The sequence below is a fragment of the Hypomesus transpacificus genome, chromosome 25 (assembly GCF_021917145.1).
Source record: "Hypomesus transpacificus isolate Combined female chromosome 25, fHypTra1, whole genome shotgun sequence".
Classification (NCBI taxonomy): Eukaryota; Metazoa; Chordata; class Actinopteri; order Osmeriformes; family Osmeridae; genus Hypomesus; species Hypomesus transpacificus.
In genome coordinates this window covers 3,231,002-3,249,523 of record NC_061084.1, presented here as the reverse complement: position 1 = coordinate 3,249,523, position 18,522 = coordinate 3,231,002, and the positions used below count along the sequence as shown (strand labels likewise).

Below are 18,522 nucleotides of genomic sequence, written 5' to 3'. Positions count from 1 at the left end.
AAAATGATATAGTGTTAGTTAACTTACTTGTCCAAGGTTTGTAGCTTGACCAAGGAGAGTTAGTAATGATCCAGAATTTTTTTTCAGCAAGGCCAGTTTTGTATTGGCTCAAGTTGAGGAAACAGTAGAGGCTGAAATGTTTGGCGCAGACATACAAAACTTTGCGAAGTTGTGTCGGCGCAATTCCAGTGAAAATCTAATTAAGATACTGGTTGTGCAGAAGCTTGGATGAAGGAACTAAAAAAATACTTTTGTTTTGATTTGTACATCCAAGCACTAAGCAACTGTTATGCTTAGTTTGTTTGCCGCCTTGATGTCTCTCCAGGAATAACCTATATCGCACTCGCCCTTGCACAGTGGTAGCTCAGTTTATCATGAGCAGGCCAAATGATCTGGGCAGGCAAAGCAGAGAGAGGGGAGGTAACCTTCCTCCTATCTACGTCACTAGGAGGAGATTTTCAAACAGAGCTATTGAGCCTTCATTTTGTCAAAGGCGGAGAAGAACACGCAGGGCTTGGTTTACACTTATCGAAAATTGTAGCCACTGGGGGACCAACGGCAGGCTAGGGGAACTCATATTAATCTTAAATAACCTCATAAAATGACGTTTTCATGTCATGTCTCCTTTAAGCGTTTCAAAGTTCGATTAGTCCATTTTCAGACGTCTTAGTCGAGTCTTGGTCGACCAAAGAAAATCTTAGTCGGGGACAGCCCTACTATCTAAATAGTTTTTGTTGTTTTCTAATGGGGGCAAAAGAAAGTCATGTTTTTTATTATTTAAATGCAAACATTTTAAGATATATATTGAATATCGTAAAAAATTTGACATATCGAGATATCGTTTTTTTTATATATATATCGCCCAGTCCTAGTACCATTAGTGTAACGAAGTGTTAAGACGGTACCCCATTGCCAAACAAATCCAAATGAGGTATAAGTAAATTTTCCAAATTTAGTTCCAATATTCTTCAGCACTTCAAAACATTTGATTGTCAACGCTTCAAACATTATTCCCGTCATCCTGGAGATGGCATTTGCTTTATTGAAAAGGTTTGTGTGGTTGCCTTTTTGACAACAGTTCTGAAGATGACTGACCTGTGTTAGGGCTGGATGCCAAACGGCATTGATGGAAGGTTTGTAGGAGAAGCCAGCCTACCCGCTGGCTAGGCCAACCATGCAGCACTGCGGAAATAACACTGTTCAGCCCCAGTAGTGGTACTCGTCCCTGGGAAGTCAGATGGGCCAAGACAAAGCATGTCTTTTCCACCTGAGTCTGAAAGAGTGTGGACATAAAGCCTTTACAAACTTAGAAGAGATGTCTGTTGTTCTTTACATCCCTTTTAAATCTGTAATCTACTTTCAAACCAAAATCCACAAAACAATTTTGAACATTTAGCTTGTTTTGCCCTTGGATGAATGTAACACTGTATTTGCGAAAGTGTTCCAGACATTTTGTAGGAACATCTGCAATAACTGGCCATTCACCAACTACTGTCTAAGGTCAAAAGTTAGATTTCAATATTTATACTAATTCCCTGTGAAATTAGCTTCATTGTGGTTATTGTTCCAAAATGTATAATTGCCCACTTCTGGCTTATATTGTTATTGTATGTAACAATGTGAGACTGTACCTCTGTGACATGAGCAATCCGGTCAATCTCTGTGTCAGGAAATTTAGACAAACATTTGGAGATTTCCAAATACAAGCCCACCTCACTGTCCTACAAATAAAACAATAATTTATGAAATTTTACAGTGATAGATCACTGAGGTGTTGTCATGACTACAGTTAGGAGGGAAGTACACATACAATCAAGGTGCTCCATCAGCCCATTTTTTATGTAGCCATGTTATTATTCAACACAAACAAGAAACTGATTTATAGGTATGTTATTATGGCTTGTTACCTGTATGTTGTTGGGGAGGATGGCAAATATTTTCTCTGTGGTGGAACATAAGATGGCCCAACAGTGGTTGGGGGGGTTGGGGAGGGCCATAGCTTGGGCCAGGCCTCTGAGGAGGGAGAGACACAGGTCCAGGCGCTGTGGCTGGAGCTCAGGGTGGAACTGTTGTACACCCAGGGTCTCCACAAACACTTTAAGCTTTTCCTCTGGCACATACTTCATCCACACACTCAGAGTGTGATATAGGTGGCCTTGTGTGTGACACTAGAAAAAAGGGAAAAGTTGGTAAAATCACAGGGGACAGAATACTTCAAATACTGTAACCCATCTATGTAATCTAACGGTCTATGCTATTTGTGCAATTTCCAAGTAGGATACTCATAATTCATGTATTTCCACCCTGCCCAAACAAACCGAAAGACTGTATACAAGAGGTGAGCATAGCCAGGACCCTAAGAAGAGAGAGGCACTTTGGGAAGATTGGGCCTGACTCGCTGCCAGCTCCATACATAGATGCTGGACTTCTTCACCTACAAAAGGCACAAAAATACATTTCCACAGATGTTATGCTAATTTACTTTGACAACTCTAGATTTTTTGGGGGGTTTAGGTATATAGTATAAGTGAGAGTGTGACATGTGTGTTTGCGTATGAACAAGCATGCCAGTGTGAGAGTGTGTATCTGGTGTTTGTGGGTGTACAGTATATGTTCTATGGTAAAGCACACCAAAGTTTAGCCTCATTAAAGGGGAGAGTATGGCACTCCAGTTGATAGGAGGGTACTGGAAACTTTTGCCTTCTGCTGCCAGAGGACCAAGCGCTGTCTTAACCAGTTCAGGAAAGGTCACCTCAGGTCCTTGACAGAAAAAATGGTAAGTGGGAAGCCATGAAGTTAATAATTCTAGGGCAAAGGGGGGCATTAATATGTCTGAAAGATTGCTACTAACAAAATCTATTTGAGGGAAGTGAAAGTTTCCAAACCTTTTCTTCCTGCCTCTGTGATGAAATCCCCTAAAGATCTTATGACACTCTTCTCTGTTAGGTAACTGAAGCCTTGAGGAACTGGATGAAAAATAGAAATGCATCAAAAAAGAGAAAATAGACATTGTGTCATTGAATCTACTAGTACCTGTGATCAAATTGGTGGCACACACACAGATTCCTGGAATTATAGATAGTGCACAGTGCCCACGATGATGTCGGTGACACACACAGATAAAAAAAAAAAAACATTATTTTTATTTCATTTACAATACATTTACATTTAGTCATTTAGCAGACGCTCTTATCCAGAGCGACTTGCAGTAAGTACAGGGACATTCTCCGCAGGCAAGTAGGGTGAAGTGCCTTGCTCAAGGACACAACGTCATTTGGCACGGCCGGGAATCTAACCAACAACCTTCTGATACATAGCCCAACTCCCTAACCGCTCAGCCCTTCAGTTCAGTATGGACATGAAATCACAAACATATTTGGGATTTTTTTACATTGATGGTAATAACTGACATACAATAAAAGTAAAATAGACAAATAAAGAAGAGAACATAATAATAAGACAACAGGACGAAAAAAAAAAAAAAAAAAAACTTCAAATTAAAGGAGATGGGTGACCACTGAATGAAAAAGATGTTATTACTTTATGGTAAAACAATCACAACCTTATGCTGTGGAATGTACTGTATGTCTCAACTTAATCTAGGGATAATGTGATGTGAGTCTTGACATAATCCAGAAAAGGTCCCCATACTTTATTGTAGGTTTTTGTTGATCCTTTCAAAGAGTGTCTTATTTTTTCAAGTTTGAGAAAGTAAAGTGCATCCTTGACCCAATGTGTAAATGTTGGGGGTTTGCAGTACTTCCATTTGATCAAAACCAGCCGCCAGGCCAGGAGTGTGAGGAAAGCGATGCTATTTGATTGCGCCCTAGTTAGACCTAGATGCTCAGGTATAACCCCAAATAACCCAATCAATGGGCATGGCGACATTGGCTGTCCCAGGAAGCCTGACATTGTGTCAAAGATGGATGACCAATAATGGTCTAGCTCTGGCAAGACCAGACCATGTGAGTATGTTACATCGATCACATAATGGGTCGACATCAGAAAACCGTTTAGACAATCTAAGTTTAGTCCAATGGATGCGATGCACAATCTTGAATTGCAACAACCCATGTCTTGCGCAGATTGATGAACTATGAACTCTACTCAAAGCACCCACCACCCAAGATTCCTCACAGATAGGTTCCCCCAGCTCACCTTCCCATTGAGATTTTAAGTCAGAACTGGATGAAGGTGAGTGCCATCAGTGAGCTATAAGTGGCCGTTATAGTTCCCTTGAATGATAATGGTTTGCTTAGTATATAGTCATACATGGAGCAAGGAGGTTGGCTTGGAAATAAAGGAGAAATATTCCGAATTAAGTTACGGATTTGGCGAAAACGAAATTAATTAGTTCTAGGAATATTAAAATTATCACACAGATATTGGAAGGAGACTAAAGTTCAATTGTGATATAGATCTGTAAATTGCTTGATACCCGGATTGTACCACATAAAGAAGGCTTTGTCCATTAACGATGGTTTGAAATAATGATAAGCATACACAGGGGATTTAAGTGAAAAGGTCTGCCAACCAAAATGTCGTCTACACACACAGATTTCTGGAATTATAAATAGTGCAGTGCCTGTGATGCAGCTGGCGATGACAGTTCTTCTCAGTGGCTTTATCAACTACATTTCTCAGCTCTCAATTGAAATCGTCTTTTCTGAAGTACTTGTTCAACCGTCATCTATTCTTGTCACTTATTCACATCATAAAAGCAATTTCTCATGATTTTAAACAAATTGCCAATGCTGTGGTACATTCATGCAAATGTTTATGTAGCCTTCATTTGTCGGATGTTTCCTACATTATCAATTGCTTACGTCATAGAGATAAAAATGTATTATATTGGTTCTGTAAAAAAGTGTTGCTTTCGTCAATGAAAATTATGAATAAATATCGTCGTCAACAAACCTTTATCAAGTGACGAAAATGAGACGAGACGCAATGTAAATGCTGGTCATGTGACGATGACTATAATTAAATGTATAATGCAATATCGTTGACGAATAAAAACGAGACGAAATGTAGTTTACAAAATAAAAACGAGACAAAATGTTATAACGTTATTTCGTCTCGTTAAGTTTTGTTATTATTATTAGCCAACTCATGAAGCTGTGCTTAATGTGTCTCATTTTAACATTAGCGTTAGCTTTAAACGTTAGCCACTGGAGCTGAAACCAACTGAAAGTCTGAGACAAACACTTGTGACTAGCGTGTGTTCTTGGTTTGTGAGAGTGTAAAGTGGGTTACCATGTGTGACTAGTGTGTGTGTGTGTATTTGTTTGTATGAGAGAGTCCGGACAGCATGTGAAGTATAGCCTGCTTGACACGAAACATCTTTAGCTAGCAGTGACAGCAACTTTGCCGATAGAAAATGTCTGAACCCAGCAGAAAGCGCAGAAAATATGACTAGGTATATATAAAGTTGGGATTTTCTTGGATAGGGCCATCCGTTGTTCAAAAGCCACAATGTGTGGTCTGCAAAGAGGCTAACCCTAACTGAGGAATCATATCTCGTTGCATTACGTAGGCCTATTGCAAAGGCGGTAAGCCCCACAGCATCAGCGAAACGGGCAGCGTTAGGGAGGGGCTAGCAGGTGCTGTGTAACTGATAAGTAAGCTAATGGGCTACAGTAGGTTTTAATCTAAATAAGCACATTATCACACCGTGCATTAAAAAGTGCCGTTTTCAGTTGTCGCGCATGCTGTCTTTCTCAAACACAAGTGCCTGTAACCAAGTGTTTGCCATGGAGACAATAAACAATAATTTATTGTTGTGGAGGGAGTTAGCTAGATTAAGCTGATAAGAGAAGAATAAAATAGAAGGGAAAAAGATGCCAGGAGGAACTGAAAAAGACAGGTAAAAAAATAAAGATCTGTCACTTCATAAATCTAGGTTCCTGCAAGGGTGGGAAAAATATGTTTTCTCAAAAGCCCTGATTCTGTCAGGTAAACATTTGGGTTTTAATTTCCGGAAAATATAAGAATATGAGTCCAACTTAATGTTCATATTAGGCTAGGCTACATAAAGCACAAAAAAAACTATTTTGCACTGAAATTAATGCAAAAAATGTGCGCTCGCATTAATTAGAAGTTCCAATTTAACCTCACATCAAAACCTTGACTAGGTCTTAGGTTCGGGTGCGCCCTTCTCATCGCCTCTGCTCCTGCACTCTAAAATCCGCTGGTTGTCCTGTGGCAAGGTCCTCACCCGCCTGTGTGACTTGCGTGAGGAAGTCCTCTTGTTTCTCGCCTAAATCAACTCTCCGTTGGTGAAACACATGGAGGACATGAACTGGGTGGCAATGTTAGCCTATTTGTCTGATATCTTTGAAAAAATAAATGTGCTCAACACTTCTCTGTAGGGAAAGGAGTGCCATGTATTTTTTGTACATGATAAAGTCGAGTGTTTGTTGTTGTTTTTTTGGGGGGGGGGGCACCATCGTTACTTTCTTGAGCAATTAAATAGCCTATATCTCTTGTTCTGGCTGTTTTGTGATATGCATACCTAAAAAGAGCATACTATTTCTATACTAAAATAATATTTGCATTATAATTATTGTGACTATGATGATTTTTCATTCGGCTATTTTTGGTGCCCCCTCAGCACTTGGTGCCCTACGCGCATTGCGCGTGGCGGGAGCGGTGGCACTGCCTATGTTGATCCTGGCTGCTCGACAACAGAAGTGGAACAGAACAGCACCCGGGACATTTTCAGCCCAACTAATGTTACATACCCTATTCGGAGACCTTAAGGAACAGTTTGAAATACCCCCCCAAAAATCATTATATGACCCTGTTAAAATGGGGGAGGCCCCGGTGACTTGATGTTCTCTCAAGGGAGGCTCACTGTCTTACACTTTGAAAACCCCTGGTCTAGACCAATACATTAAACAAATGGTTTTGGCATTAACATGCCTCCCGAGACTACTGCTCAGACTACTTCTGTTTTGATTAAACTAGACTAAATGTCATCAGTTTTCGTTGACTAAAACTAGATGAAAATAGTTATGGATAAGTCTGACTAAAGTAAGACTAAAATGCTCAGAATTTTAGTTGACTGAAACTTGAGACTAAAAAGAGTATGAACGTGACTAAAACTAATACTAAAATGACTAAGCTTGACACAAAGACTAGACTAAAATTAAAATTAAAACAGGCCACCAAAAACAACACTACTGTTAAATTGTCTTAACCACAAACATCTAGACATTTAGGTAATAACAGAAGTCATTACATGCACAATGGCGGCAATTATTTTTTGGAAATGCCAAAATGCCGTCAATAAAGTATGTGTTCCAGGGTTTGTCGGGCCTAACAACACCCTTGAACATGTACTTTATTGACGATAAAGTACTGCCTCTCGTATCTTATTGCTTAATTATACCATGGTCTGGGTGAATACTCAATTCTGGTTGGCTGCAGGGGTGTCCATTATTTGGTGAGATACGGATACCTACAACGTAGTTGCAGCAAAACTGTCTGTTCACCGTTCTAAATTATTGCCCTGGCTAAATAGCGTAGCGTCCCCGACACAAGTTGTTATAAGTCGGAGACCAGACGTGATACTTTACGGTTAAGGCTTTTATTGTCTCAATAAACAGGCAGCTATTTAGGCTACTGCCCACACCTAAACTAACCCCCCTTACTTAATAGAACTCGTTAGCATCAGGTTAAGACAGCATATTAGCAATAACAGTTGCTAATAGCAGTGGAACACAGGTTCACCACAACAGCCACAACTCAAGAGCCCCGAAACCGCCCAAAACCTCACCTGCTGTCACCCGGAACTTCAAGGTGACCCCCCGTAATCCACCAATAATGTTCTGACCATTTCTTAGTCCACTTCATACAGTTCAGGGTCACCACATAGTATATGAGCCTGTACAAAGTGTCTGAAATAAGTAACCATGACAACAGGGACGGAGTCAAAGCCTCCATTTACTATTTTGAAATACTAAGCTAACTAAAGCTAACTTGTATTTACAACAATGAGTGACTTCAATATTTAATTAAACCTATTTGAAAATGTTTACTTTTCTGAATGTACTGTGTCAGTGTCATGTAACGGCTCATCACACATCCTATTTGCTATTCACCTCGCTAGTCAATCTACTTCAGACAGGCTGCGGCCAACACGACAGTAGCAGCAACTCTACACATGGCTGATTATTTTATCTTAAAAATCTTGATTTTATTTGGGGACAATGACATGGCTCGATAGCTGGCTAGTCTTGTTAAACATACTGTCAAATTATAATAACTGTTTGGAGAATGTCAACTTTGATGTGGTCATCTCACATCCTTTTGCTATTCAACTCACTCCACATGCTGCAGGTACAGTAGGCCTACTGTAGCCTAGAACTATTATAAGGCCAATACTTTGTTCGTGAAAATCTTGATATTGATTTTGGGACAGTGACATGGCTGGTTAGCTAGCAAATCTTCTTGTCAAACACTGTAAAATTATATTTACTGTTTGTCAACCATACACAATGTTGGTGCCTTTGAATCTTGCTAGCATAACATTAGCTTTCGGGGTAATAGCTCAGCCAAGGCCGGTGTTGGTTCTATGAGCTGAGCGGATTCAGGTCCGGATTGGCTAATCGGGAGCACCGGGAGAATTCCCTTACATGTGTTACGTTAACATACCGGACACCTATTCAGCCTGTTGTGCTGTGTGCTAATGTGTAGTTGAATAACTAATGTCTGCTTTTGGTCTTGAATTTTGTGAAATACATTTCAAATAAATGCGATTTATAGTCCAGTGCGACTTCAGTTTTTTTCCTCTTCGTGACACATTTTTTGACTGATACAATTTATACTCCGGAGCGACTTAGAGTCCGAAAAATATGGTATCCAACACTATTTCGGACTCTTACAGTTCATGTGCTTCTGTTTATGTCCTTAATGTGCTTGGAAAACTAAAGGAAACCCAAAGAAAAGACCATAAACATGACACGCTTAAACAACCCAGACTTACAAACCACTATTCTGGTAAATTCTATTGGGGCCTTACCTGCTATGGGACTATGACCCGATGACATCTGGACCAAGTGCAGGTGGCCCAGTAGACACGCACTATTAGACTGCAGCCCGATTGCCCTTGAGTAAGTGATAATCTATGATAGAAGTGTGGTTATAAGTAGTCAGTATAATATTACATCAAAAATGACGCTTCAATAATGTTGAAAAGTTGTGAAAGTATTACCTGTGTTGTTGCCTGGATTACTTCATTTAGATTGCTCTGCAGCAGAGAGGACTGCTCTGATTGATTTTTCAACTAATGGGGAACAAATAAAAAATTGTCACAGTCAAGTCAGTCAAATTTCATGTCTCACTGTTATTTACTGGGCCACTGTAGCAATGGAAGATCTTTGATGCCATCTTGCGGTCCATTTTGGAACACATTTTACTAGGCACAGCAGCCCAAAACACAAGGCTGAGAATTTGGAACCCCAAGAGCACTAAGGCAGGGTATAACACTCTACAGTACCTACTAATGCACCGATGTACAGTATAGTCTAACACTATTGTTCAAAGCTCGCAGGTGAAAGTGGTTCGTGAGATCAGCTCCATCATGTGGGTGGAATAATTGCATAATTTACAAATGTACTAATTTGGCAGTGTGTAACTGAAAAGCAGTGTGTAACTATGCAGAGATTAACAAAACCTAAATTCAATTTACTCTAGGTTCACATTATTGCATATTTTTTAAGATCTCTCTAAAGAGGGAGGGGGGGGGGCGTGCTCCACAATTTTGTGACACACTGATGGGATACTGTGCAGGAGTTGCGAAACATGCGTTTTGATCGGTCATAGGCATCCATAACGACCCAACTGTTGATCTTTTTTCAACTTTTCTGTCTTTATTATGGCCTGTTTAAACCAGCCTGTGGCAATTTTTTCACTGTAATAAAACATTTGCGTTGAAAAGTTACAAAGTCCGTAAAATGTGTGTTACATAGCAAAGATACAGTTTCTTAACATTAAAACGCAACATACTTTCTCATGTACTAAAAGTATTTTGTATGTGCAGACTGAATGACTAACCTTTGCCATAGGTTTAGTGCAATGGAGTCTGACATGGTTAACCTACTTCATACATCAAGAATAAAAGGGGTAGAATGTATACACTTCATATAATACATTTCATTTATTATTTCATTTGTCATTTATCCTCGTGTGAATGGACAGAAACACACACTGCCCTTCCTAGTCCAGATTCCTTACCTGAGTAAGGTTACTCTCAGAGCCCACCAGTGCCATCAACCCATTGACAGCAGCCAACCTCTGCATGGTAGGACAGTCCTGAAATGGAGCATGTGGTCGATCAACAAGAAACAACATGCTCTGAAATGCATGGTACTACTATTCCTGTCCAGAAAGCGCTTTGAATAAATGAACTTTAACGATTAGTTAGATTTAGTAAAATAAAGTTACATTTCTTATCTCTGGTAATCATCACCTTTTCCAATTTTTTTATCATGTTAGTGTGTAATTTCAGTGATTATAACACTTCCATGTTTTTGCTTTTATGTAATGCATTTTACAGAACTGTAGCAACTTGAGAAGAACATATAGATATAATGACACTTTCCTACCTAATTGGTGTTTTTAGAACTGCAAACAATTAGAAAAAGTTAACCAAGGTCTGATTTATGTTAATGATGTGCCATTTGCGAGCAATCCATTCATTTTGAACGAACCTCTTGTATGATTCAGGAGTAATGAGATTTTCCAAGAAAGATAGGCAATTTGACAAGACCCATGCAATTGGCAAGATGTGTCGTGCTGCTATAAAGTATACAGGCAGCATGGCTAATTTAGGTAGTCACTTAACCCTGTGAAGCCTGACACATCAACTAATATCCAGAAAATTCTGTTTTTTTGTTATTAGTGTTTATTGGACCTTAAGTCAAAGCATATTTAAAAAAAATCTAAATTGTAATGTACATATATGATATTTAATTAGTATCACATTTGATACATCAGGCTTATTCGTCAATGTATTTATCGCAACACTGTTACTTTTTGAAACAATAACAAATGCTTTTCACTGCTTTTGGAACATTTAAGGTGGTTTGGTTCTTATTTTTTCCCAAACAGGAACCTTTTTACAGTCTTTGTAATATACATATACCATCAGAAGCTGAACTTGTAAAGTGCAGACAGCATATCTGGGAGGTCAACAAATCCCATTAACTTGTTTTATGTTTTAACAATGGCTGGTTTGGGAACCATTATGTGAGTTTAGGATTTTCAATCACAGTGTTTCACACTTCCCAGGGGTTTAATGCCAAAAAATTAAGAAAGTAGGTCCACAGCTTCGTTTTTGTATATAAAAACACATACATTCCAATCTAAATATGACATTGAAACTTTTAATTCCCTTTCCTGCCGGACCATTCAAATATGGGAAATAAAATTCCCATGGTTCCCGCCATAATAACTTTGCCGTCCAATCACCGATTTTATTTCTGAAAACTGCCAGATACTCATGACAACTTAAGCTCAAAGCACATATCATTGGTTAAGGGGTTAATGGGAGGGGGAAATACATGTATCGTCTGCAACGGTAGCCATTGTTTTCCGAGGCGGAGCCAGAGCGGAGACCATAGGAGATTGCCTACAGTGTTAGATTTACAGCTTCGAATTGAAATCGGAGACGATATTATGAGTACAGACAAGTTCCTTAATATGTGTTGTCAATATTGTCATTTAAAAGTCTCAACTTTTTACTTACGAATAATTTGTTTGTGGAAGTGACGCAAGTTTTTTCAGGAAAGAATGACGTGTCCGGCTTGGCCGTTTGTGAGAGGCAGCTATGACGGTAGTAGCACTGTTTAGCTTCGATTTGAGCAGATTTATAAAATAACTTGAAAAAACAACATTAACTAGCTAGATTATGTACACTGTAAGCTAAATGTACATGCCTTGTTTGGACAATTTGGTCGAATGTGGAAGAAACTCGAAAGTTTTTTAGTTATCAAGAGGAGTATCCAGCCATAGCGCTAGCTACTTTTGGGACAGGATAATTCCGGTTTCCCCTGTGTCTCCACTAGTCACTACAATGGTCATAACATTTAATCAAAATATGGTATTTATAATCTGTCTTCTGTTCTACATTGCCCACAGATTTGTGGATATTCCACCTGCTCAAAGTATTTCTCCATCTTGTAATTAAAGTGGTTAAAAATTCAGTTGTCTGATGAGGTATGGTGGATGGAGAAGTTTTTGTAAAAAATGGCTGCCTGAAACCACTTTGATAAAATATGATTTGCCTTAAGTAATCATATATTTATTGACATGATAAAAATCCCCTAGTTCTCCTCTACAAGATGGTATAAACAGTTAAGGTGTATGATTTAATATGAAAATTCATTAAAAATAATAATATGAATATCATATTTCAACAGCTTATGGAATGTTCGGAATTTTGGCTCAGGCAGTAAAGGGTTAAAACTTAACAAAATCGTGTATTTGGCATTGTGATATGACAAAATCCAGATTGCATCATGAAATACACTATATTGGCTATGCGGGAAACTTGGTAAAATATTACTTTAAAACCTGCTGTATCATATTTGATACATACATCTTCAACACGATTTTACTATAAAAAAATGAATGAAATATCAAGCAATTATAGGCTGCTTCAACACAGTAAATATTAATATTGAAAAATCAGAAACACTATAAATGTTATTCTTACTGTAACTTTTTCAAAATTAGCAATGATCGTCCCTGCCGAAAACGAACGAGTCACTTTGTGACGGCGGCCATTTTGGAAATGGTATTTAAATGCCTGATACTGCCCGTTGTGCATTGAAAATCTACCAATTGGCAGAAGACATATCTATGATCGTATGCAACATTTTTTTTTTAGTAAAGTATTTCTCATGATAATGATGTAGAGGTCTCTGAAACTCATGTATCAAATATGATACAAATGGTGCTACAGGGCTAAAGAGGCTACATGGTATTTGTGTGGAGACGTCTGCCTCCCCCTCGGATACAGCTATGGCTACAGTCAGTGGCTTGCTCCACCAGTACCCCTAGCAAGAATAGGAAGCTATTTTCCGAGAAACAAATCCCTGTTGTGTACAACAAAGTATGACGAGAGATAGCTGAGTCATTGAGAAAAACCTTAAATAGGACGTACGAGTTCAGTTTAGTGTGTGAGGGGTTATGACAGTGTTTACAGCAGCTTGTGACTACAGGTAATAGTTTACCCTTGTTTTTATTCAGAGCACACATACAAAAGGAAAGAAGGACTGGTTTAAGGCAAGGTCCATGCCTGATTTGATTTTATCTTTTGTCAGAGACTTTGTTTAAAGGTCACATGACATGAACTTCACTTTAGGAGGTTATTTAACTTAATATGAGTTCCCCTAGCCTGCCTTTGCATTTTTTTGCTTTACTGTATATGATTACCTAGCTTGCTACGCTTAGAATGTGGCTGTAACATTAGCTCTGCAGCTAACAGCTGAGTTACTGTTGCTAATGTAAAGGTAGATGGCATCAAGTGTGTGTGTGAATACAAAAGCTGTAAAGCGAGTGTTGTACACTATTTGGATAACCGTTCTGCTGTTGGTGTTATGGCTTGCGATATCCGCCTTTCTCCTCATTGAAATGACTGAGTGAATGAGTGTGCAGGTTGGCAAACCAGGGTGATCAGATGAGAATGGCTAAATTCGAGGCATCTTACAGCAACGGGGACTACGAACCATTGCGATACATCCGTTGTAAACATTAGCGCATGTTGCCGCCCCTGTCCTCCTCATTAGCATTTAAAGCTACAGACACAGAAACAGCGCGTTTTGAGGAAAGCTCATTGTGGGACTGCTCGTAGGGGCTGTAATTATGCACCAAGGCTGAATTTCGGGAAAGACACTTCAGATACAGTAATGGGGAACCACTATATAAAAGCATCCAAAAATAGCATATTATGTGACCTTTAATATGTGAAGTAAAACATTCACTTTTTTAGTTAATTTATGATTTGCTGTCTGACAATAAGAAATAAATCATTATGTACCATATTAAATTGCATAGCATCATTTTGTTTCGCATCGCATCTCGTTGAATCAAATCGTGTCAAATCGCACTGCATCGCAATAAGGGTGAATCGTATTGTATCGCATTAGTAGTGGCTTTCATTAGGCCGCAAGGTGAACCACGAAAAGTATTTTAGAAAATGATTCCCTCTCCACAGTCTGGCATCTACACAATATTTTGCTCATAAAAAAGAACGAGGCGTGCTAAGCTAACAAAAAAAGTCGCTGAAATTCCAGTCGATTGTCGATGCGTCTATGTTTTATGCAGAACTAGTTTCTTGAGAGCGTAATAGGATTTTGGTGGCACGGTTCGACACGTGATCATTGTATACCAGTGTTTCTGGATCATGTTCACGTGTGGGTTCTTCTTTGCATGATAGAGCTTTAACCTGCATTTGTGGATGGCACAGAAAACTGTGTTTACAGACAATGGGCCTCATTGTCGAACGCAGTTAAGAAGAATTTAAGAAGGAATTTATTTCTGAATTGGATTTGTAAAACATTTGGCTTTCATGAAACTTTTATCTGTGATTTGTTCTGAAGTTCAGAACACTTTCCGAACTCGAAATAACATTCGTAAATCGGCCAGAGTTGTCTCAAATGCGATTCCTTATAAAAGGATCAAAGCAATCGCATTTAAGAAAACTCTCCTTGTTTGAAGTTATGAGAAATCGTTGGTGATTGCGTTCACATCAACTCTACAGACTATGGCAAGCCGTTTTATAATTGAACCAATGAATTCTTGATATCCAAAACTCGAATTCTGGATATCAAGAATTGCATTTTGGATATCAAGAATTCAATTCTGGAGATCAAGAATTCTATTTTTGGATATCAAAAATTCATTGGTTAAATAATAAAACGGCTTGCCATGACAGACATCCTTGGATTTAAATAATTATAATAATTAACCTTGCTTAGTGTACTGTACACTTGTTAGATCCAATGGAAAACATTTCCACTGCTCATCTTACTAGTATAATGTTGCAACGATGCACATGTGTTGCTTTTCGCTTGGACATAACTTGCGTTTCTGTTGCTTTCCGAATTGTATCGATTCTGACTGCACACGTCACTGTTGTTGCATGCCCTTATAAGGAGCTGTCGGGGCATGTATGTATGCAAATTCACGAGCACGAGGACGCGCTTTCAACTTAAGAAAACTCTTCCCGGGGAGCACAGCTCAGAAAACTTCTGCTGCGTAGGAACACATTTTCAAGCGAATTTGGCGGATGTCTTTTTCTTACGTTGTTTTTCCAAAGCCCGTAAGAAACAATTCAGAAGAAACTTTTTTTTTTTTTCGAGAATGAGGCCCATTGTGTTCTGGAGGTGTTTCTGAGCCCATGCAATGATTTTCATTACAGAATCATGCCCGTTTTTATGCAGTTCCGCCTGAGTGCCTGCAGATCACAGGCATGCAGATTCTCAGGATAATTGTAGTATATTATGTACTGTAGATGATGATTAATTCAAAGTCTGCAATTTTACGTTGAGGAACATTATTCTGAAATGGTTCCACAATATGTAGATGTAGGTTTTTGCAGATTGGTGAACCTCTGCTCATCTTTACTTCTGAGAGACTCTGCCTCTCTAAGATACTCTTTTTATACCCAATCATGTTTCTGACCTGTATGAAATTAACCTAGTTAGTTGCAAAATGTTCCTCCAATTGTTTATTTTAGTAACACTTACTTTTTCCAGCCTTTTAATCCCCCCGTCCCAACAGTTTTGAGACGTGTTGCTGCCAACAAATTCAAAATTACCGTATTTTTTCCTTAACATTGTACATTTCATCAGTTTAAACATTTGACATGCTTTATATGTTCTATTGGGTAACATAATGGGTTTATGAGATTTGTAAATCATTGTATTCTATTTTTTACTTTTTTGGAATTGGGTTGTACTTGAAAACACATTCTGAAAGATATTCCAGGAACCTAGTCAGTCAAATGATCCGAACTTCCCATCACTAATCCACTGTACCTCTGCAAGTAGGATCTTGATCCAGGCAGCTAAGAGACGAGGGTGAATGTCCTCAACCTTGCCATGGCCGCATTGCGACAATCCATGAACCACTAGACCCAGGGCTAGTGAGAAACCTGGAGTCTGAAAAACACACAAAGGACTGACACACATCTGACACATACCTAATAGGCTACAGTAACAGCTACATAGAGTGTATACATACTATAGCCATGAAAATAACACGTTTACACACACACACCAAGGTGTCTCCTAACCTGTTGACTCTCCTCTGTTTTGTTGCGTATTGTGTTCATGACCTCCTCTGCTTTGGTGGCACTTACAAATCCTACAGTAAAGGCTGACACAGCCACACAAGCTAACGAGTAGGCAAACACCTAAGGGAGGGGATGGGGGTAAATGCAAAAGAGAGGAGGAATAAAATGAAGAGGGAAAAAAAATTGTTAGTATTTGTTAAACCTATTTATAGTATTTGTTATTTGTTATACCTGGATTTTGTGACAGATTGCACAAAAATCCTTCTAATATTAATATCAATCTATAATAACAGGAATACCATATTTCTTTGAATAAACGCAGCAGCATTTATTAAATAACGTTCATTATTGGTGCAGCGTTTATTCGAGGGCGGCGTTTATTCGAGGGCGGCGTTTAATTAGTAAGAGAGATTTCTTGAATTGTAGCTGCAGTGCAAACATAGACAACTTTGTTGCTGGCATTGTGACAAATGAATTATGCAGCTAAAAACGCAGGTTTCATTTTTTACTGATGACCTCCTTGTCTATTCATTGTTTGTCTATGAGTGCGGCAACTCCCTTTCTCATTGGCTATCAATTAGGTGTGCGTTGGTAGTACAACTGTCTTAAATACAAGTGTTCTACATTGTGCAGATATCTGAAGCAGCATGCCTAAACGTTCATACATGTTAGCTTTCAAACAGAAAGCTGTGCAGAAATTCATGTACATGTGTAATAAATACTGAGGTTGAATTTAACCAATTAAATAACCGTTTTCAGTTTTTTTTGGTGCATTTATCATTTGCTACATATATTTAATTACAAATATATATATTTGTTATATGTACATATCAAGTCATATAAAATAGAATGTCGGAGTTGCAACGGATGAACAGTGTTCATCTGAGGACATGTACCTGTTCCGTTGCCGCAAGACAGCCATAACTATCACCATAGACCCCACCAACCCAGCACACAAACTGTTCACCCTTCCATCTGGCAAGCGCTACCGCAGCATGCGGTGCAAGACTACCAGACTCAGTAACACCTTTTTCCCACAGGCCATCATACTCAACACACAAGAAAATATCATGAACAGGTACCACATACACCCACTAAGGACCAATCTGACTGCTAAATTATTTATTTTTAACTCTGTACAGTGTTTCCTCTAGGATTTATTTTAGCAGTGTGGGCAGGTCTGGTTTGATCTTGATAGGCTAAGCATTCTGTAGCAAATAATAACAATATACCCACTATTTATTAATTAAAACTACTTCAGCATAATAATGCACCTAAAATACAAACGTGAGCAATGGCAGCAATCGCTATCGAATTAACAGATGTGCAATTTTGCTAGCAGGGGAAGAATACAAACAACGAAAATCAGCAGTTAACTGAATTTAAATTTGCAAGAACTTTAGACTTATACAATAACAGGCTTAAATGAACTGACAACATAAGTTATACGAGATTGAGACTTAGAGTTCTCAATCTCAACTGCGCTGTGTAGCGTGTCCGTGCCATTCTCCGACATGCACTCTAACAATCACGGCAGATAGACGGACAAAAAATGTGTACAGCCCCTATTTCTGATACAGTGGCGGCAGAAATTTTGCCGTGGCGGGCCGCCAATCAACATAGCGGAAACACTGTCTGTAAGCTCAATGTCTGCACGATGCAAAATAACATATAAAGTAGTATCCATACTGCTATTCAGCACTTTGCACTTTACTTCTATATGTTGTTTTTCATTGTATGTGTTGTTTTTTTAACCTGTTGATGTCTGTTTGCACGAGTATGTCAAATGTTAAAATTGATTGTCTGTGTAACTACTTGTTGCATTGAAAGTTCACTTTGACTTTGAAATTACATCAGTAATTTGAGTTGATTTTTTAATTTATTCTAAGGAGATAAAATGATTGATCGTTTTCATTTTCGTTGCTCATTCTTAATTCAAACTACACTGGATATCAGGACAACATACCCACGGCCAATTATTTCAGTAACATACATTTTTTATTATTTTATTTTATTGATGGTACCTCTTGAAGCATGCGTCCCTGGTTTGCACTCTCCTGGAGGCCTAATAGCAGTTTGTCCAGGGTGCCGGAAACTTTTGCCTTGTGGTCAACCTGCCTGCTGCCACACAGAGCCACCAACACCAGGCCCATGCCAAGCACACAGCCCATACTAGCAGGGTACAGTCAGAAAAGAAGAGAAAGGTATGATGGTAT

General features: G+C 38.8%; 1 protein-coding gene across 4 annotated transcripts in view; it reads right to left on the bottom strand.

The window, feature by feature from the left end:
- The window catches only part of focad (focadhesin), a 169,904-nt gene that overhangs the window by 51,339 nt on the left and 100,043 nt on the right, over positions 1 to 18,522 (bottom strand). For all 4 annotated transcript variants that reach the window (XM_047049347.1, XM_047049349.1, XM_047049350.1 and 1 more), the window contains 12 exons: positions 18,331 to 18,478; positions 16,307 to 16,426; positions 16,050 to 16,172; positions 10,240 to 10,317; positions 9,218 to 9,289; positions 9,026 to 9,128; positions 2,886 to 2,966; positions 2,632 to 2,760; positions 2,319 to 2,434; positions 1,908 to 2,168; positions 1,632 to 1,721; positions 1,096 to 1,273 (listed from right to left, as the gene is read on the bottom strand). In XM_047049347.1, the coding sequence (XP_046905303.1) occupies positions 1,096 to 1,273; positions 1,632 to 1,721; positions 1,908 to 2,168; positions 2,319 to 2,434; positions 2,632 to 2,760; positions 2,886 to 2,966; positions 9,026 to 9,128; positions 9,218 to 9,289; positions 10,240 to 10,317; positions 16,050 to 16,172; positions 16,307 to 16,426; positions 18,331 to 18,478 (1,499 nt within the window). The remainder of the gene's footprint in view (positions 1 to 1,095; positions 1,274 to 1,631; positions 1,722 to 1,907; positions 2,169 to 2,318; positions 2,435 to 2,631; positions 2,761 to 2,885; positions 2,967 to 9,025; positions 9,129 to 9,217; positions 9,290 to 10,239; positions 10,318 to 16,049; positions 16,173 to 16,306; positions 16,427 to 18,330; positions 18,479 to 18,522) is intronic.